The sequence below is a fragment of the Ranitomeya variabilis genome, chromosome 6 (genome assembly GCF_051348905.1).
Source record: "Ranitomeya variabilis isolate aRanVar5 chromosome 6, aRanVar5.hap1, whole genome shotgun sequence".
Classification (NCBI taxonomy): Eukaryota; Metazoa; Chordata; class Amphibia; order Anura; family Dendrobatidae; genus Ranitomeya; species Ranitomeya variabilis.
In genome coordinates, this window is record NC_135237.1 from 297,187,347 (window position 1) to 297,210,012 (window position 22,666).

The 22,666-nt window shown below is 42.5% G+C and overlaps 1 protein-coding gene across 1 annotated transcript in view; it reads right to left on the bottom strand.

Moving 5' to 3' along the window:
- Positions 1-6,793: 6,793 nt before the first annotated feature.
- The window catches only part of CDH12 (cadherin 12), a 1,379,166-nt gene continuing 1,363,293 nt past the window's right edge, over positions 6,794-22,666 (bottom strand). Inside the window, exons 14-15 of the mRNA XM_077269712.1 lie at positions 21,315-21,566; positions 6,794-7,466 (exon numbers count right to left, since the gene is read on the bottom strand). Of these exons, the coding sequence (XP_077125827.1) occupies positions 6,970-7,466; positions 21,315-21,566 (749 nt within the window). The 3' untranslated portion in view covers positions 6,794-6,969. The remainder of the gene's footprint in view (positions 7,467-21,314; positions 21,567-22,666) is intronic.

Sequence of the window (22,666 nt, forward strand, 5' to 3'; positions counted from 1 at the left end):
TCGGGAAATATTTTTCAGGCACAGTGCAAAGCTCAGAAGGCAAGGAGCGCCAGATTTTACTGTTATGGTTTGCAGGTGCCATGACCCACTGGGAGAGCCCATGAGATGCCAAAATAGCAGAACTTCCCATGAGTGACACCATTTTACAAACTACACCTGTCAATGAATTTATCTAAGGGTGCAGTTATCATATTGACACCACAGGTGTGTTACAGAATTTTATACCATTTGGCAGTAAAGAAAAAATAACTACATTTTTACCACCAAAACACTTTCACACAAGAAGTGGATAAAGTGGCACCAAAATTTGGCCCACAATTTCTACTGAATGTGGCAATACCCCATATGTGGCTGTAAGATACTACTTAGCCATAGGGATAGACTGGGGAGGAATGGAGTGCTATTTGCCTTCTGGAGCACAGATTTTCCTAGAACAGTTTGCAGACTCCATATACAGAGCCCCTAATTGCTTGAATAACAGAATCCCTCTCAAGTGACCCCATTTTTGAAACTATACACCTTGGGGAATTTATTTACAGGTCTAGTGACAATTTTGACTCCATAAGTATTTTCCAGAAATATGCAGCAATGAATGTTGCCGAGCGAAAATTGCAAACTGCTGTTGTAGTGACCAGTACGCTGTAGTGACCAGTATGTTGTAGTCATCAGTACATTATGCCCAATCCGTGCTTCTGGAGGCATGCACCCGTAAGTTAGGTGGGCTCTCATTGCTTCGATAATGCCAAAAGAGGATGTAATATGTGGTTTTGGTACACTCTAGGTCTCAGAAGGGAGGGGGTATTTAGATTTGAGAGTGCAGAATTTGCTGAATTTCTTTTGGCGGATGAGAAATCATTTCACTTTTCCAGAGTCTTTGTGCTACCAGTAATGTGGAAGGCCAATATACTTCTGTTAACAGATGACAGACCTAACTGGGAACATGCTTTTTTGTGGATTGAGTTGAAACTTTTATGGGGAACATTTTACATAATATTTTGGATCATAGTTTTCTAAATCTCTGACTGACATGATTCAGACGAAAACCCCAAGGTATCCATTCACTATAATCAGGCAACAGAGTTACTCTGGATTCCGTATGGCCTCTGTTCAGCAGTGTCCTTTTATGCGATCCTAATCAGGTCTTTATGCATGGCTGCTGTCACACACTAAAAACCGCTTTTTACTGCAAAAAATTGTTTTTGCATCACCAGATTTTGAGAGCTATAATTTTTCCATATTTTGCCCACAGAGTCATGTGAGGGCTTGTTTTTTGCAGGACAATTTGACATTTTTATTGGTAGCATTTTCGGGCACATTACATTTTTTGATTGCTTTCTATTCCAATTTTTGGAAGGCAGAATGAACAAAACACAGCAATTCAGGAGGTTTTTGGGTTGTGGGGTTTATGCCATTCCATGTTTGGTAAAATTGATAAGGCAGATAAGCACGATTAAACCGATGCCTCATTTATATATTTTTTATGGTTTGGCGCTTTTACACAATGAAAACTATTGTAGAGACAAAATTATTATTTCTGCATCACTTTATTCTGAGAGCTATAACTTTTTTATTTTTCCACTGATGGAGCTATATGGTGGCTTGTGTTTTGCAGGACAAAAAGACATTTTAAGCGTTACCATGTTTATTTATATCCATCTTTTTGATCGTTTTTTATTCCACTTTTTGTTCGACAGTATGATGATAAATTATTGTTTTTTGCCTTTTTTATAGTGTTCACTAAAGGGGTTAATTAGTGAGACAGTTTTATAGGTCGGATCATTGCAGATGAGGCAATACCAAATATGTGTACTTCCATTGTTTATATTTTTTCATTCTAATGTTTATTTATAGATACAATATCTTTTGTTTTTTTATTATAATTTTTTTTTTTTTAAATATTTTTACAATTATTTAAACATTTTTTGTTTCCTTTTTTTGCTTTTTTACTGAGATACACTATGGGACAATCATTTTTTGCAGGCTGATCGCTTGTACAGCATGAGGATGCAGCAGCATCCCCATGCCACAGAAACTGTCGGCTCTGCACTGACAGAGAAAGTTGCTGATCATGCACTGCGCATAGTCAGCAAGTTTCCTAGCTCGGGTGACCTGGATGTCGTCATGAGGACATCGGGTCACCATGGCAACAATCGGGGCCCCGCCTCATGCCGCACGGTCTCTGATCCAAAGTCAGAAATACTGCTGACTCCCGGAATGCTGTGATCTTTTTGGATTCCAGCATTTCGGGGCTTAACGTGACGGGAGCGGTGAATGTCCACTTCTGGTACTTAGAGCCAGGTGTCAGCAGTCAGAAACAGCTGACACCTGAGGGCAATTGCCGGCACACCACCCATGTGCGAGGGTGATCGCGCATACGTAAAGGCAAAGTATTGTTTCTTCTTGATATGATTTTTTACTTGACAAACAACTAACATTTTAACAGAGTTGTGTAGATTTTTTATAACCATGGCATCTCATTAGAAAAATAGCTTTTCCTACTTTTGAATTGATCTTTCAGTCTCAAATCATTGGTAAAATTTGTACCCCAAGAGCTTCATTGCACACGCTTTTTATACCGCAATTCGTTCCATATAGTGTTCCCTTGAGAAGCACATAGTTTATGTTTTCTTTTGTACTTGCGTTTCACAGGGATTCTTACTCATTCTTCTTAGGGATAACACTACATTGACTGCTAATCATTGACATATTTTGTCTTTTTTTCCATTCCAGTTTGCACAACGACTTTGGCTGTTTTCATTTGGTTGGCGTACCTTTTACATCTCCCGCCTTTTCCAAGAACTCAAAAGGCTCCGACTCTCTAGCAAGAATGTTGTTTTCCAATATTGGCACCAAAATCTAGCACCCCATGATCTGGCTTAAACATTTTATTTTATGCTAATATATTGTAAATATCAGCTTGAAGAGTATAACCCAATAATATTAAAACCTTTAATAACCTCATTAAAATTCAGACATACAATAAACAAAAAAGTGCTCACACCGATAACAGTGCAGATAAAAAACTGGTTGGATCTCACCAATTGCAGACCAGGGAAACCCACATAGATAATAGCGGGTCCCAGGGAGGGTCCAGAAGAAATGGAGAAATGTATAAGGGGGTGGAGACCTGTTCACTGCTCCCCTGTCGTGCCCCAGCATTTACTCCTGTCCTGACAAGGACAGGCCCAAGTGAGCCTTAAACTGGACACCCCCCACCAAGTGTGTAATGATAAATGCCTCCCTAATATATTGTAAACTCAGCTTTGAACATTTTGAGTATGTTCTATGACAACTTAACTATTTTCATGACAGAAGACTAATAAATGTAATTTATACTCTTGTATATTAAGTTTGGCAAAACACAAAGCCGTTCTTTGCTATCCTTACCAGGCACCAACCTAAGCATCCAGTACCTTTCCTAGTAAATACTGTAACAAGTCAATCCTTTTGTGGATGGCAAACTGATGTATGTAGATGTATGGTTTTCAACAATTTACACAAAACATTTATAACTTTGGATATGTGAGATATAAAAATCTTAAAGGTGCTTTAGAAGAAATAACTGAAAAATTGACTGCTTCAGATTGGCAGAATATTGTCAAATATTACTAGAGTATGCAGACTTTCTTTAAAGCATCACTTCAGAGTTTGTTTGTTTTTTTGCAGTGGTGGAGAGGTGCTACTAATGTAATGTCTCTGCCTCTACTCTCATATTTACCAGCCGCCGTCTTCATCATAAAAATGGATGGTAACCTGGAAGTGGCCAAACACAAGCTGGTCCAAAACATTACTCTTCTGAGTTATTTGAGATCAGATCAAATATTTTGGGCATATCATATAGATGCTTATTTGATTTCGATATGGGAAAACTGAGGCTAAGTCAACACCATAAACTTTTTTGTCATGTTTTTAAATAATTCCTGAACATTTTTGCTGTGCTTTTGTAATAAAACTCCCATCTTACAAAATGTAATTCAGAGCTGGGCACCACTTACATAATCTGCATACGTGCTGGCTATGCAATGTAATAAGCATCAGACTTTGTTGTTTGAAATCTTTCTGTTGTTTCCAATATAAACCTTTTTACAAGTGCACTACTGCCAATAACAGGACATATAGGATCAAACAAAAAACTTGTTCACAATGACATCATTCTTTTCGGAGGTGCAGGTCACGTTTTTGTTAATTGTAGTATGCTATTGGAGGTGATAGCTTCCTCTATATTTGATTGTGCACTCCTCCAATTAGTTTTAGACTTTTTTTTAACTAGTGCTGGATCTTACCTGCCCTTTAAATTTGTAGGCTTTTAGCCCGAGAGAGGCATGTTTGATAAATATTACATTAGGTTCCCAGTAAAGAAATGTACGCTTTGTCATAGCTGATGGGCTCTCATAAATTTGCCAATTTATACACTACGTACCATTAATATAAGTATATTCTATATAGCAGTAATGCATTTCAAATTTTATATATACAATGTTTCAATACATTTAACCCCTTAACGTCCACCATTGGACACCTTCCCCCATTTGGCAAGGAGTCCGGTGGTGAGCCCGCACCTTTTCTGGGACATGACAGCTGATCTGATCAGCTGACATGTGTCCGGAAGAGCCACAGGTGAAATCGTGATTCACCCGCAACTGTTAACATGTTAAATGCCGCTGTCAAACCATTACAGTGGCATTTAACATGGACGCGCAGGAAGCGCGTCCTTTCCTCCCCATTGGTGCCTGTGTCACATCACTGCGGGTCACCGACAGGTTGGAAAGACAACTCGGGGTCAGGAGAAGACCCCTGTGGTTGTTATTGCTGAATTGCTTTGAGTGCCACTTAGTGGTTGGCAATCATAGCAAGTGAGCATTGGCTGCAGATCTGCTCTATTTATCAGAGGCGATCAGACAAGTGCAGCTTCTAGTCTCCCATGGAGACTATTAAAGCATGCAAAAAGTAAAAAAAAAGTTTTTAAAAATATTTAAAAAATAAAGAATAAATTAAAAATAAAACAATTAAAAAAATCAAATATACACATATTTGGAATTGCCTTTTTCATAATCGCCCGATCTATCAATTACAAAAAGAATTAACATGATTGCTAAACAGCGTAGCAAGAAAAAAATTCAAAACGCCAGAATTACATTTTTTTGGTCGCATTAAAATGCAATAACGGGCGATCAAAAGAATGTATCTGCATGAAAATGAAATCAATAAAAACGTAAGCTCAGCATGCAAAAGAAAAGCCCTCACCCGGCCCCTGTCCTGAAAAATGGAGACGCTACGGGTCTCGGAAAATGACTTTTTTTCTTTTTACAAATTTTGGAATTTATTTTCACCACTTAGATAAAAAAAAGAACTTAGGCATGTTTGGTGTCTATGAACTCATAATGACCTGGAGAATCATAATGACAGGTCAGTTCTACCATTTAGTAAACCTAGCAAAAAAGCCAAACAAAAAACAAGTGTGGGATTACACTTTTTTTGCAATTTCAGCTCACTTGGAATTTTTAAAACAAATGGTGTCGCTCAAAAGTACAACTCGTTCCGCCAAAAATTAGCCCTTACATGGTCATTTTGACCAAAAAATAAAAAAGTTATGGCTCTGGGTAGAAGGGGAGCCGTTAAACACTTACAGAGTGCTGCTTTATTCATTTGTTTGAATATTATTCAGCCCTGATGAAGCATTTGTGAAAAGTGCGTATAGTGTTTGGTGGGTGAGCCTTTCACTACTATGTATTTATTTTTATCTACCTCAATTGAATTAATATTTCGGACTTACTTTACTGGATACTCCAATCTTGAACATTGTATGGGTATACATATATAAATAGCACTTCATTAGTTTACTTTTTTAACTGTTTACATTTGCTAAGTGCTAGATGCGTTTTATTTAATTTTTGCATGTCATGTTAATGCATAATACTCAATAAATCTAATTATTCTAAAAGTAATCATTGTTATTATTTCAGTCCTGGCATATACATTGCTTTGGTTTTCTCATCTCTACAGTGTCCTCTGGACCTCCTATTGTTTCAATGGTTGCAATTTTTCTTTATCATTCAGTGATAGCATCGTGCACCTGTTCACACTTGTTTTTACTTTGTTAGGATGTGCTCGTCCATTTTTGTTGTTTGCGTTTGTATTTTGTAGGATCAGATTAGACCTTTTTCCTGGTTTATTGATTGTTCTTCCATGGACAACTTTTGCATACCCACAATATCAGCTGTTGAACATTTTTTTTCCATAATCAGTCAAGCAGGTTCTTATATTTGCACATTTTTGATGTTCCAAAATATTACCCTCAAGAATTGTCTGTTTACTTATTTTCTAATACATCCCACTTCTTCTCATGTGTCATTGTCATTAGTATCCCACATAACATTTTAATGTTATGGCTAATATTAAGTGCCCATCACATTATCATATTATGGCACTACACAACTATCAAATTGTTCCTAGGTATACTATGGCACTAGTATACCCACATGTGAGGCAAATTTGAAGTGTACGTATACCAAAGCTTTTTTTTGCACAGAAAACATCAATAAAAACGGCATACTCCTTTAAATGCCATATTCTGAATCTATTTGAAAGTTATCAAGAAAAATGACCCTACAAGAAGCACTAATAAGCACAATAGTACAAAGTTTATAAAGCGTATCCACAGGGAGTTTTTGGACTAGTGCATGTGACCCAATGATGCATATGTCAATAAAAAAAAAATCACAAAAATGTCAGGAACAGAAATGTATTCTCTGTATCATCATAAAATTGTAGATGTCACACCTGAGTTTTTTTTGTTTAATGAAAAATAGGAAAAAACATTTTTGCTTTAAAATTTCATTACAGAATCAATCTTTCAGCAGTGAAACAAACAAAAAAATTGACAGTATGATAAATATTGTAGCATTTTAATATAAAATTCTTTTTACATAGTCTAGATAAAGCTTTTGAACTGCTTGTCATTTTTGTAAGTTAAGTGATTTTGTCTTTGTTGAAATTTTCTTCTCCAAACATTTCTGCCAAGCTTTTAAACTGAGGACCCCAGTCACTTAAGAAATCATAATCCTGATCTATTTCCATAGTAGTTGACTCTATGGAGCTCAATGATTCAGCTACAGATCCACAGCCTTCATAGGCATATGTTGCTAGTGAGTCATATGGTGGAGCATTTGGATCAACATCATGCTCTTGCAGCCTTTCATTGATGAAATCTCTGATGTCACTATTGTATTCCGCTGGTGGTTTATGACGAGGTAAACCTAGAGGTTCAGGCTTTATGTCTCTTCGTCCCTTATTGTCCTCAATGACCTTTGGATTTCTTAGGGCACCAATATCAAAGGCCTGAGTGTCTTCTTCTCCACCTCCTTCATCATCATAATGAATTACATTATCTCTTATATCTTCTTTTGATGTCATTAGAGCATCTTTCTTTTTCTGCCTTCTTAATGCTACGTAAAGTACCACAATAACTAAAGAAAAAAATGAAAAGTTGTTATTTCATCAAGTAATATTGATGTAAGTTTGACAACATATATTTGAACAAACTGAGGAAGCTAAATTTATTTTACTCACTTACTGTATATAGCGCCAATAATTCCACAGCATTTTACAGACATAATAACTGTTCCCATTTGGGCTCACATCCTAGATTCCCTTTCAGTATGTCTTTGGAGTGTGGGAGTAAACCCACGCAAACACAAGGTGAACAAACTTCTTGTATATGGAAATAAATAACACGGCACTCTGGAATAATGCTGCTGGATGTGCTCAAGTCGGGTGTCCAACCCATACAATTAGGCAAAAAAAATACTTGCCACTCAGTATTTAAAAAAAATGATTCCTTTATTGTACAACCAGACCAAATAAGTTAAATTAAACGTTTTCGGTCCGTCACAGGCCCTTCATCAGAATATCCTTATTGGAGAAAACTGGAAAAGAAACACTTTGTTATAATGTGAGAGGGCTCTGGAGGAAGCCTTCCTGCAGAGTCCTCTCACTCACCGGTGGTATCACCACATGACGGACCTGGGTAATAAGCATATTCCCCCTTGCAAGTTTATTGCCAAGTATTGGAGTGCTGTTTATCTCTTACCACGTCACAGCCCCACAGGGTCACATTAGCTTTCCCCCTCCTGGGCGCTCATATTGAAGGGCGGGCTTGCCATATATCTTACCGAGGCACTCAGCGCCATTCCTGTCACAAGTCCTTTGCATATTCAAGTAGCGCTGTTCCTCTCCTGTTATGTGAATAGCCCCACCAGGTCCAGTTGGCATTACCATCACTAGACTGCATACAGCCGCCTTTATTCCCATAATTTCATATGACATCCAGCACAAAACTGTTAACTGTGGATTCACTTTCTTCAACCGGGATCAGTGGCGTAGGAAAGGGGGGGCGGGGGGGGCGGGCCGCCCCGGGCGGCACAATGCGGGGGGCGGCACAATACGGGGGGCGGGTCGCCGACGGCGCAGAATTTACCTGTTCGCATCTCGGCTTCAGAAAAATGGCCGCCGCGATCTCCATCTGCGCATGCGCGGCATCCCGCGGCCATTTTCCTGAAGCCCCGGTCAGCAGAGCACTCCACCTGCGCACGCGCGGCCTCAGGAAGATGGCCGCCCCCACCGATAACCAGAGAGAGCAGGATCGCGGTCAGGTAAGCAGAACTTTTTTTTTTTTTTTATTGAGAGCGGCGATCGGGGGGGCCCAGGGCAGAAAGCTGGACACAGGGGGGCAGAAAGCTGGAAACAGGGGGTCAGAAAGCTGGACACAGGGGGTCAGAAAGCTGGACACAGGGGGTCAGAAAGCTGGACGCTGGGGCAGAACGATGGACGCTGGGGCAGAACGCTGGACGCTGGGGCTGAAAGCTGGACGCTGGGGCAGAAAGCTGGACACGGGGGCAGAAAGCTGGACACTGGGGCAGAAAGCTGGACACAGGGGGGCAGAAAGCTGGACACAGGGGCAGAAAGCTGGACACTGGGGGCAGAAAGCTGGACACTGGGGGGCAGAAAGCTGGACACTGGGGGGCAGAAAGCTGGACACTGGGGGGCAGAAAGCTGGACACTGGGGGGCAGAAAGCTGGACACTGGGGGGCAGAAAGCTGGACACTGGGGGGCAGAAAGCTGGACACTGGGGGGGCAGAAAGCTGGACACTGGGGGGCAGAAAGCTGGACACTGGGGGGCAGAAAGCTGGACACTGGGGGGCAGAAAGCTGGACACAGGGGGGCAGAAAGCTGGACACAGGGGGGCAGAAAGCTGGACACAGGGGGGCAGAAAGCTGGACACGGGGGCAGAAAGCTGGACACAGGGGTAGAAAGCTGGACACAGGGGCAGATTGCTGGACACAGGGGCAGAATGGAGAAACGGGGCATGATTGGAGACACAGGGGGCAGAAAGCTGGACACGGGGGCAGAAAGCTGGACATGGGGGTAGAAAGCTGGACACAGGGGCAGATTGCTGGACACAGGGGCAGAATGGAGAAACGGGGCATGATTGGAGACACAGGGGGCAGGATGACAGACATGGCGGCATGACTGGAGACACTGGAGGCAGGATTGGAGACAGATGGGGCAGGATCATGGGGCAGGATGGATACGATGGAGACAAATGGGGCAGGATGGGAAGATCATATGGGGCAGGATGGATACTCATCAGGGCAGGATGGGAGAACATATGGCTGACGCCAGGAATGAGACACACAGGGGCTAGGATGGCGAATATTATTACCATAGGGGCTAATTAAGGGATATTATTACTGCAGTGATGTATTTATTTTATTTTTTGAGTACACTGTTTTAAATGGAGGGGCGGTCCTATTACTGTGTACAGTGACACTATGTCGCCTTCTTCGTGTGGTGTAATGTAAAAGTTGGGAAAATTAAGTAATGTGTTCTGCAAGTGGAACTCGAGATAACTGTGTTATTTCCTGCAGAGACGAGTCCTGGCTGGATGAAGTGATGGCGGTCTGTGCGGGATGAAAGATGAAGGACTTCACCTAGAGACGTCACTGGTGAGTCAGTGTGTTACCTATACACTGACACTATACACTGTATACTATATACAGAGGTCCTGTGTATAATGTCACTGGTGATCACTGGATTACCTGTACACAGACACTGCATACTAAGTTCAGATCTCCTGTGTATAATGGCACTTATGGTGATAGTATTGTGGTTTTTTTTTTATTATTGATCAGTACTATAGTATTCAGTCACTATGTGGTGGTAATATGTGGTCTGGTCATGATGTTTTGGTATTTGTTCCTTGTATTTGATATTATTCGATCACTGTGGTGGTAATATGTCATCTGGTCATGGTGTGGCGGTATTTGTGCCTTGTAGATAGTATTATAGAGGGGGGGGGCGCCAAACTCGGGAACAGCCCCGGGCGACCAAAGCTCTAGCTACGCCTCTGACCGGGATATTATAACAAAGTGTTTCTTTTCCAGTTTTCTCCAATAAGGATATTCTGTTGAAGGTCCTATGATGGACCGAAAATGTTTAATTTAATTTATTTGGTCTGGATGTACAATAAAGAAGGAATCATTTTTTTCAAATACTGAGTGCCAAGTAATTTTTTTGCCAAACTTCTTGTATATGTTGTTCTTGGTGAGATTTAAACTCAAGACCCCAGCTTTACAGCTACATTCCTATATTCTGAGCCACGGTGGTCAGTGGCTATACAATAAACTGATTATTAAGCAATTAACAAATAAATAAGGCTCAGGGTGTTAGTTTCCCGCCTCTGCACAGGGGGAATCTCGAACCATCTCCACTGCAGTCTCCCATTCTTTTCCAGTCGCAGTGGAGTCTGCTCAGTGGAGACGTCAGTCCCTACGTCTTGCTCAGTCTGACTCTGTGCAAAGGGTTACTGCTGCTTTTCCAGCATCTGCCATTGTAGCCAGTACTGGGCAGCGGCGAGCAGACATTTTTGGGACTAAGTCCTGCTTTTCCCCTTCTGAGCATGCCCAGGGCAAGATCTCTCATTGGAGATCAAGGGTCACATGCTTAGATACTGCAGCAAATCCCATTGGTCCTTTAGGAAGGTCCTGAAGGTGCTCAACTTCTGTGGCAGCCTCCCATTGGTTCTTCTGGGAAGGTCCTGTACTTGCTGCAGCTATAAAAGGTTTGCATGGCCGCACGGCCATGCGCTAGTGTACACTTGTAAACGTGTGTGTTGATGTGTGAAAGTCGTTCATTAATTATCCCCTCCCTTGTGTATGACTGCTCGTGTAAGGTGGATGATTGCTATCTAGCACCCGACATAGCCATCAGCACGTGACACACAATGCAGCGTCAAATTGCTGTGACCGCCAGTGCGGCGCCTTGCGCTTTCACAGCGCTTTCCTTACCCAAGCCTGGGTGGTTAGTGGCATCCGCCAGAGCGGCACCGCACACACTCCTGTGCATCTAAATTATTATTTTGGTTATGCTGACACCCCAGTTGCGGTGTCGAGCGCAAGAGGTCTAGTTGTACTCTAATCCCGAGTCTAGGGGTAGAATTCTGTGACTCCTTGCTTGCACTCTTTGTGCGGTACCGCGGCTCTGTGACGCAACAGGGTTCGCTTTCTTCATACTGGGTGAAGTTAACCCATGTGTGAATACATATTGTACCGCCATATAGTCCGTCATTACTTAGCAGCAGGTTCCATCTCTGCACAGTGGACCCTGGGCTGCGAACGCACCTTACTCTATCTTTCTAATTATTTGGTGCATTCTGCTAGCCCTAACATTACACTAGCGCCAGGGTCTGGCTAGTGATGACGGACAAACAGCAATCCTTGCTGTACATCCAGCAGCTGGAGGGTAGGTTGGCGACTCTCGAGTGCACAACCTCAGCTGTGTATGTAACCGCAGTTGCTGTTCAGGCTGCTAGCTTGGCTTCAGCGACCTTGTCCACTGCCACCCCTGTTCCGACTCAATCTTTCCTCCCGCTGCCAGAAAAATTTCCTGGTGATAGTAAATCTTGCAGGGGTTTTGTAAACCAGTGCTCTATACATCTTGAGCTTCTGGCCGCATGTTTCCCCACAGAGCGGGCTAAGGTGGGATTTATTGTGTCTCTTCTGTCGGACAGGGCATTGGAGTGGGCTACGCTGCTGTGGGAGCGTGGTGATCATGTGGTGCAGAGTGCTCCGTTGTTTCTGAGCTCTCTGAAATAGGTCTTTTTAGGACATCGTGTCACGCATGATACGGCACTCCAACAGTTGGCATTGACTCAGCGCTCGTCCTTGGTCAGCCTTTTTGCCGTCCACTTTCGCACCCTAGCATCTGAGCTGGAGTGGTCGGAAAAAGCGCTTATTCCAATATTTTGGAGGGGGCTGGCTGACCACGTGAAGGGTGCTCTGGCCACTAGGGAGATTCCCACCATACTGGAAGAGTTAATATCTGTGGCCACTTGTATTGACCTCCGTTTTCATGAGCGGAGGTTAGAGCGAGCCCAGTGTAAGCAGAGGTTTTGGCTGGCTCCCACCATGCCAAAACCTTTTGAATCTCCAGTCCAAGTCCCTGAGTCACATAAGGCTATGGTAGTGTCACGAGCGGGATCTAAGTCCCGGGCCCCTTGTGCACTCTAGGTTTGTCATGTTTGCCAGCAGTCAGGACATCTTGCCACCAGATGTTTCCAGCGGTTGAGGAAACGTCAGCATCTAGTGGTAGTAGGTGGAGGTACACTAGACATGGCGACGTTTGCCTCCAAATTGTCCTTTAAGGGGACAATTACAATAGGCTTATTTTCCCACTCGGTAGAGCTCTGTGTGGATTCTGGGGCGGAGGGCAATTTTATGTATTCTGCCTTCACCCAACGTCACGCAATTCCCCTGGTGATGTTAGCTCAACCAGTAACCATACAAGTGGTAAATGGGTCGACACTGCCCTCACAGATAACACACCAGACCATCCCTTTTTCTCTGTCCATGTCGCCATCTCATCAGGAAATCATATCTCTGCTCATCATTTCGGAGGGAATTGATGAGGTCCTGTTAGGGATACCTTGGCTACGGTACCACTCTCCTCATATTGAGTGGTCCACAGGCAGAATTTTGGGATGGGGTGAACCTTGTGGGGGTAGATGTCAGAGGGAAAGCGTTCAGGTTGCTACTGCTAAGGTACCCGCAGATCTATCCTCTCTCCCCAAGCAATATTGGCCCTATGTGGACGTGTTCTCCAAAAGGGCTGCGGAGACCCTTCTGCCTCACCATCCCTATGACTGTCCTATTGATCTCTTGCCTGGTGCTGAGCCTCCCCGGGGTCGAGTCTATCCGTTATCTCTCCTGGAGATGGAGGCAATGTCTCAGTACATCCAGAAAAATCTGGCAAGAGGATTCATTAGGAAATCAGTGTCACCTGCAGGGGCTGGGTTCTTCTTCATACAGAAGAAGAACGGGGAACTACGTCATGCATAGATTACAGGGGTCTTAACGCCATCACCGTTAAGAATAAGTATCCTCTGCCCCTAATATCTGAGCTCTTTGATAGGCTTAGGGGAGCAAGGGTATTTACAAAATTAGATCTGTGGGGTGCTTACAACCTGATTCGCATCCATGAGGGGGACGAATGGAAGATGGCTTTTAACACCAGGGATGGGCACTATGAATATCTGGTGATGCCCTTCGGGCTCTGCAATGCCCCAGCCATTTTCCAAGACTTTGTGAATGACATCTTCTGGGATATGCTCTCCACCTTGGTCGTAGTCTATCTGGATGATATTCTCATCTACTCTCCAGATATTGACTCCCACCGGAGAGATATTTGCAGAGTCTTTGACCTCTTACGGGCAAATTCCCTCTATGCAAAGTTCGAGAAATGTGTGTTTGAGCAGGAGTCCTTACTTTTCCTGGGCTTTATTATCTCTGCCCAGGGATTGGCTATGGATCCTGCCAAACTACAGGCTGTGATGGATTGGCAGGAACCCCATTCTCTTAAAGCGGTGCAGCGCTTTATGGTGTTCATTAATTACTATCGCTAGGTCATTATACACTTCTCAACTTTGGTAGCTCCCTTGGTTGCCCTCACATAGAAGGGAACAAATCCCAAATTGTGGTCTAAGGAGGTCTCCAAGGCCTTTCACTCCATTAAGTCACACTTCGCTAGCGCTCCCATCCTACATCGCTCCGATGTAGATAAGCCATTTATAATGGAGATAGATGCCTCATCCATTGGTGCTGGAGCAGTCCTTTTCCAAAAGAATGCTCAAGGTTGGAAGCATCCTTGCTTCTTCTTTTCTAAGACCTTCTCACCAGCGGAGAGGAATTATTCCATCGGGGACAGGGAGTTGCTAGCCATGAAGTTGGCCTTCTCAGAGTGGAGCCATCTCTTGGAGGGGGCTCGTTTTCCCTTCCAAGTCTTCACAGACCACAAGAATTTAGTGTACTTGCAGACAGCCCAGCGGTTAAATTCTCGCCTGGCCAGATGGTCCTTGTTCTTCTCCCGGTTTCATTTCATCCTCCATTTTCTTTCCGGGGAGAAGAACATTCGTGCCGATGCTCTCTCTCGCTCCACTGTATCATCTGAGGAGGAGGAAGAGGATCCTTGGCTTATTGTCCCCACCGAGAGCCTGAGAACCGTGGCCCCAGTTTCGCTAGAGTCTGTGCCTCCGGACAAGACTTTTGTACCATCCAGCCTGCGTCCGGAGGTTCTCTCTTGGGCTCACTCGTCCAGGGTGGGTGGACATTTCAGGTCCAAAAGAACATCTGAGCTACTGGCGAGGATATACTGCTGGCCGCATATTGCTCGTGATGTCGCAGATTATGTTCGGGCGTGTGTCTCTTGCGCCAAGAACAAGTCTCCTTGGCAATGGCCAGCTGGGTTGTTTTACCCCTTGCTGGTGGCGGACAGGCCCTGGGAGATGGTCGGGATGGATTTTGTGGTAGGCTTACCTAAGTCTCGTAGCTGCACCATTATCTGGGTGATCACCGACCATTTTTCCAAAATGGTGCACTTGGTGCCTCTTCCACGGTTACCTTCTGCACGGGCTCTGGCAGCATTGTTCATCAAGCATATCTTTCGCCTATGCGGTATGCCGGACAAAATTTTCAGTGTCCGGGGTTCCCAGTTTGCGTCTCGATTCTGGAGAGAGCTTTGTCGTCTACTCAGTATTGAGTTGAATCTCTCCTCGGCATATCATCCCGAGACGAATGGGTTGGTTGAGAGGGCCAACCAGACCCTGGTCACATATTTATGACATCTTGTTTCTGCCAGGCAGGATGACTGGGCATCCTTGCTACTGTGGGCGGAGTTTGTGCTTAACAACACCGTAGCCGACTCCACCAGTCAGACTCCATTCCTCCTAAATTACAGCCAGCAACTGCGTGTCCCTGTGCCCATGCCAGTGTTTTCCACCGAATCCAGGGTGGCAGACTGGGATGTGGATGCACGGGACATTTGGGACCGCACTAAGGATGCCATTCGGGTCTCCAAGGAGAGAATGAGGACCTCCGCCGATGCACATCAGAACCCCGCTCCGATCTTTGCTCCTGGCGACTTGGTGTGGCTCTCTGCCTCTAACATCAGGCTGCAAGTTGAGTCCACTAAGTTTGCACCCCGCTACTTGGGTCCCTTCAAGGTCCTCGAACAGGTTAACCCTGTGGTCTACTGTCTAGCCCTTCCTCCACGCCTAGGTATCACCGACACCTTTCATGTGTCCCTCTTGAAGCCCGCATACATGTCCCGGTTTTCCAAGTCATCTTCCGGGACATCGGGTTCGTCTACGGACGATTACGAGGTGAACACTATTTTGGGGTGCAAGGTGATACGTGGCAAAAAATTCTATTTGGTGGATTGGAAGGGTTACGGTCCAGAGGACAGGTCCTGGGAGCCTGCTGAGCACATTCGAGCTCCACAGCTCATTGCTGAGTTCTAGCGTAGCGAGGTCCAAGGAGGGGGGCAATGTTAGGTGTCGGGTTCCCACCTCTGCACAAGGTGAATCTCGAACCATCTTCGCTGCGGTCTCCCATTCTTCTCCAGCCACAGTGGAGACTGCTAAGCGGAGACGTCGATCCCTATGTCTTGCTCAGTCTGACTCTGTGCAAAGGGTTACTGCTGCCTTTCCAGCTTCTGCCATTGTAGTCAGTACTGGGCAGCGGCGAGCAGATGTTTTTGGGACTAAGTCCTGCTTTTCCCCTTCTGAGCATGCCCAGGGCAAGATCTCTCATTGGAAATCAAGGGTCACTTGCTTAGATACTGCAGCAAATCCCATTGGTCCTTTAGGAAGGTCCTGAAGGTGCTCAACTTTTGTGGCAGCCTCCTATTGGTCCTTCTGGGAAGGTCCTGTACTTGCTGCAGCTATAAAAGGTTTGCATGGCCGCACGGCCATGCGCTAGTGTACACTTGTAAACGTGTGTGTGTTGATGTGTGATAGTCGTTCATTAATTATCCCCTCCCTTGTGTATGACTGCTCGCGTAAGGTGGATGATTGCTATCTAGCGCCCGACTTAGCCATCAGCACATGACACACAATACAGCGTCAGATTGCTGTGACCGCCAGTGCTGCGCCGTGTGCTTTCACAGCGCTTTCCTTATCCAAGCCTGGCATCCACCAGAGCGGCACCGCACACACTCCCGTGCATCTAAATTATTATTTTGGTTACGCTGACACCCCAGTTGCAGTGTCGAGGCAAGGGATCTAGTTGTACTCTAATCCCAAGTCTAGGGGTAGAATTCTGTGACTCCTTGCTTGCTCTCTTTGTGCGGTACCGCGGCTCTGTGACGCAACAGGGTTCGCTTTCTTCATACTGGGTGAAGTTAACCTGTGAGTGAATCCATATTGTACCGCCATATAGTCCATCATTACTTAGCAGCAGGTTCCGTCTCTGCACGGTGGACCCCGGACTGCGAACGCACCTTACTCTATCTTTCTAATTATTTGGTGTGTTCTGCTAGCCCTAACACAGGGTATGCTTCTATAGGTCCAATACATAAATATATTTTGCTTCCAGAGTTTCTGGACAGAGAAAGATATGATTATTATAGCAGTAGTAAAATTTAAAGTCCTCAGCATGTCAAATTACGCAGCAGATATTAATGTGGATTTAAACCAATTGCAATGTAATGTTTAATTAAAATTGTGCTAAACTACTAATATAGAATATAATATGGTGCATCTCCTGAGCATTTTAAAAAAGCACACTATCAGTAAAGAATGGAAATGCCAGCATGCTTAAGCCCTTCGTGACCTTTGACTAAGTGTACTGTTACACTAAACGACTTACCAAAGATCACGACCAGCGATGCGATCGTTGGTAAGTCGTTGTGTGGTCGCTGGGGAGCTGTCACACAGACAGCTCTCTCAGTGACCAAGGACAGGGGAACGACTTCGGCATCGTTGAAACTGTCTTCAACGATGCCGAAGTCCCCCTGCAGCACCCGGGTAACCAGGGTAAACATCGGGTTACTAAGTGCAGGGCTGCGCATAGTAACCCGATATTTACCCTGGTTACCATTGTAAAAGTAAAAAAAAACACTACATACTCACCTTCTGATGTCTGTCATGTCCCCCGGCATCCACAGTGTTACGCGCTGCTGCCGAGAGCTTCCTGCACTGACAGAATGTGTCAGCGCCGGCAGCAGTGGTGAAGTCACCGCTGTGCTCTGCTTTACGGCCAGCGCTGACACATTCAGTGCAGGGAAGCCGCCGGCGGGGGACGTGACAGACATCAGCAGGTGAGTATGTAGTGTTTTTTTTAACTTTTACAATGGTAACCAGGGTAAATATTGGGTTACTAAGCGCGGCCCTGTGCTTAGTAACCCGATATTTACCCTGGTTACAAGTGAACACATCGCTGGATCGGTGTCACACACACCGATCCAGCGATGACAGCGGGTGATCAGCGACAAAATAAAGTTCTGGACTTCTAGCTCCGACTAGTGATATCACAGCGGGATCCAGATCGCTGCTGCGTGTCAAACACAACGAGATCGCTATCCAGGACGCTGCACGTCGTCGTTCTCGCTGCAAAGTCGCTTAGTGTGACGGTACCTTTACCCATACATCATGGTCAGATAGAGTTTCTCAACCTCTGACGTATGGGTACATCATGTCGATTGATCGCGGCACAGGAGCCGTGTGTGAATGGTTACTGCCAGAAGCTCAACTCACATGATAGCAGCATGACAGATTTGTATCTGGTCGAAACGTTACATTGTATTTGGCAGAATAAAAGAAGATTTATTTTCTTCACCTGAGCTTGAAAGCGGCCTTTCACTTATTTTAAAGCATTTTTTCCAAGAGAGCTCTTTGTAGTTTTGGACATTGCATCTTTCTGTGGGTATGATGTGTGTCCTATATAAGTGCTGCTGGCCAATTTCTACTTGTTAGCTGAGATCCGGCTGTCACTACTAGGAGCAGTGTCCACACCCCACCTGGCTGTTCAACCCTCTAAATTCAGCAATTGATATTGATCACAGTATTTGGGAGGCTAGGAGAGGGAGGGGGCTCCCTTTCCTGTCCAATCCATGCCTCTCTGTGACATTATCGCAAGGGCTCATTCACTGTCATGGCAATTTGAGGTTGTTATAATAACCTCTAGGTCAGCCAACTACGGCAAGTCTGTTAGACCATGTCAGGAGCATGGTCTAAGAAGCTTCTGGCGATGTAGTATTGACAGGTATAATGCATTTCCTAAGCTAAATGCACAAGAATTTCATGATAATAAAATTACTTATTATGTGTTTTAGACACTATTTTGCTTTGTCTGAAAAAAGGATTTGATTTTGCCATAATGACAATGATTGGTATAAAAGGAGCCAACCTTATATGTGACCATTGTGACAGAAAATTTGCCAAACTTTTGACTCAAATTTTGGTCACAAACTAAGCTGACTAGCAGGTCTTGTAAACATTGAGAAAATGTATTGATAGATTTTCAACATTTTTGCTTTTAATTTCATGAAGTTGGAAAATATTTTGCATTCAGTATTTGAACAATAATTTTGCAACTTTTTGCTACTTTTTTACTATGAATATATAAATGATGATTAAGTCAGATTTATGAATAGCAACAGTAAAAAAAAATATACAAAAAAAAAACATAATCTCAGTTTAGTAGAGAGGTGAAATAAAAAGTAAAAAAAAAAGTATCTACATATACCAGAAACTATTGCATTTTTAAATCTAAACCTAATTTATCAAACATATTGCAACACTTTGATACATTGGTTACAAATAGTGAAAGCACAGCTGTAATCAAAATTGACTTTAAAAATTCCCCTTTTGATAACTTCCACCCCTAAAATATACAGATGCACCACATTTATAAAACTTCATAAATCACTGTGAGAAATTTAATATCTTTCCATACTGAGTTTAGAGTTAGTATTAATAATAATAACCTCAATGTCTATTAGAAAATTGGAGTATGAAATATACTGTTCTACATATTTAGGCCACATTTATAATACATTAAGGAGCTCTTATGACTAGAAAGTTTGTGAAATACTCAACATTTTCCATATTTTTACATTTTTTTATTTAAACCTGCATCAGATTTTAACATAAGTCCTAATAGTAGATAAAGAGAATAAAATAAAACAAATGAGTAAAAAAATATTACTGTTAATTTTTTCAAATAGGAAATGATCTAGTATTACAATGTCTGTGGTGGCAAAAGTATGTGAACCTTCATAATGAGCGCATAATTTAATGGTGAAATTAGAGTCTAGTGTTTTTAATCAACGTGATGACAATCAGTTATGAGTGGACAATCTGTTTTGTTTTATGAACACGGATTTATTAATTTTTTCTCTTCACAACACGTTTGTTCAAGTGTATCATGGCACACTGGCTGTCTTAATTTAACGTTATATTACTGATACTATAATTTATCTTACAAGAGTGCACTAACGTTGGTCAGCCAGAGATGTCTGTGTTACACTTAGCAGAGACGAGTTATGGCTGGAAGAAGTCATAGCTTTCTGAGCTGGTTGAAGAAGAAAGAAAATGAATGACTTTATTTGGAAGCATCATTGACATAATCGCTGATAGCTTCAACTACACAGTCAATGTTTGGAGGTAGTACAGTGTTAGTTTTAGTACTGTGATTTTTGTTAATATTCTGTATATTGGTAAAATTCAGTCACTATATGATAGTGACAAGGTGTCTGTCATTGTCTTGGTTTACTATGTGTCCCTTGTACATGGGATTATTGGTATATTGGTCTTTGTATATTGGTATGTGAGTTTTGTTCAGTAAAAAGATCATGGTTATATTCAGACTTTATATGGCGGTAAAATGGTGATGGTGTGGTTGAATTTGTTTCTTTTAAGTGGCATTATTGAAATAGTGCTCTTAGTGTAATGAGATCTATTCAGTAATAGTATGGTGATAATATTTGTCATGCGTTACCTGTATGACTGCACCATTTAGGCATATTAGTTCGAAAATTATCTTATTGTCATTTTTTTACCACATTTCAATGAAAAATAATATTTTTATGGGGGACTAAGAAAAACTCTATACTTCTGGGCCCATGCAACGGAGTAACATACTAGTGTATGTTTGGAGCAGGAAGGGAGAGGGAGAGGGATGTCTCAGGTCCAAATTCTGCCCCGTGGCCTATAAGACTCTATTTATGCCATTTCTGAAAGCAAAGCTTCGCATAATTTTTCCACTCACAGTCGTGTTATATTGGATCATTTTTCGCCTTTAATAAAAATAACTATTAAATATTTTTACTCAGTTGTTTAATTTAGTCCTTTTTATCTATTTGGAGGACTTGTATGAAAATCAGATATTTTAAGTCAAAATTACACAAAATATGAAAAATTCCGAATAAATCACAAACTTTCAAGCACCATTACATATAAATAATAGACAGGCACTGACCATAAATATAATAAGAAGTGTAGACAGAACACTAAAGCCCTGTTGAATTAAGATCAGCATTTCGTATTTCAGTTTTAAAAAGGGGCATGTAAGAATAACATATGTCAAATGAACTTGGTGCAGTTTATCAATGTCATGCACCTCCCTGAACCTCACCAGATATGTTCTTCCAGTCAGAGATTGGAAGAACGGCTCTGGTGTAAGAAATATCACCACTTTCATGAATTTGATGGGCATGCGGGCAAAGCCATGACATGTCCAACCCTGGCTCCTTCACAGCTCCAATCATTTTGGTAAAGTTTGCTTGAAACTGCCATGAAAAATACAAAAGTTGCACAATTATTGCACAACTCCACACTGAGCAAAAAATTTGCTACTACAGTATTTCAAGTGTCTCAAGTCAGTTTTCCAACTTAAACACTTTCATGTATTGGCAAAACTGCACAAACAGCAAGAAACAAATAATTAAAAAACAACATACACTACAATTTTGAGCAATCTTACCTAAAAGGATAATAATGCACAGCAAAATTGCTACCAAAGCACCAGTGCTTAAACCAACAGGTAGAAAAATAGCTTCCACATTGCAGGAGAGAATAACCCCTCTTGAGTCACATCTGCAGACTTTAATAGTCAATGTGCTTGTACTGCTTTGGATAGGATAACTACTGTCCTCCACCACCACTGGAAGGAGATAGAACTCTTGATCTCTGCGACTGTACCCTTGTCTCTGTGCTTCAATTCCAGCTGAATTATCTATAAAAAATAAAAGTATATCTATATTATATATTATAGCAAATTTGTAATTAAATTAAGAGTTTTCCAGGGTTAGCGTATGGTTGATCTATTCTTACCATTACTATGTGATTGATGAGGGTCATCATTATGAGATGGGCAAGAGTCCACCACATAGCACCCTGACTGGTCATGTCCATTAATACCCTTAATATCTGACTTAGTGATTTAATGTCAAAGTTATAAAGAGCTATTTGGAAGGAGTTCTGGATTTCGTCTGTCCATCTCTCTGATATTAATGATATATACTAAGAATGTCATCAATGTCTGAACCCTGGAAAATACCTATCAATGCTATTTTATTTTGTGAATTCAGTAATTTTTTTTGCAATGCAATAATATTACAGGGAAAAAGAAGAAAAAACATCAGCTCATCCTCACTTGTATATTCTTTTTGCTCGGAAAGCTTATGGCGTAGCAAGTGTTCTATTAAAAAATAGAGTATCTAGCATAAGGATCCTTAACAGTTAGAAGCTTATTGTAAACAAAATGCAATCCAACATCAAGAAAACAAAGACTTTTTTCAGACTGCTTATTTACTACTTCGTCTGCAGTTTCTAGGCAATTCTGGATTTTCATTTATTTACAATAAACTTCTAAATTTTAAAGATCGTTTTGCTGGATATGCCATCTTTTTGCCACAGTATTACCTTATACATTTCACTTTTACTTGTATTTCTTTTTATATTTAATTTGCTTAACACATTTTCTTATTGTGACGCTAGTCACTTCTCACAGCCAAGCCGTAAGTCTGAATAGTCATGGAGTAAGGAGTCAGAAACCAGAAGGGTGCATCATAAACAGAAGGAAGAAACAAAAACGTCAGGTAACGTTCATAGGTCAGAATACAAAGAGGATAATGGTTCAGAGCAGAAGGGGTTAAGTGGACAGATGGTCAGAACGAGGTCCAAGGTCAGGCAACGAAAGATCAAACACAAAGAACTCAAGCATACAGAACTTAAGTAGCATGGCAATCACCTGGAACAATGAACACGTGGAGATAGTCAGCACCTACCAGTCTCAGACTGGATAGTCGAGCTGTCAGTCATTACACTGACAGT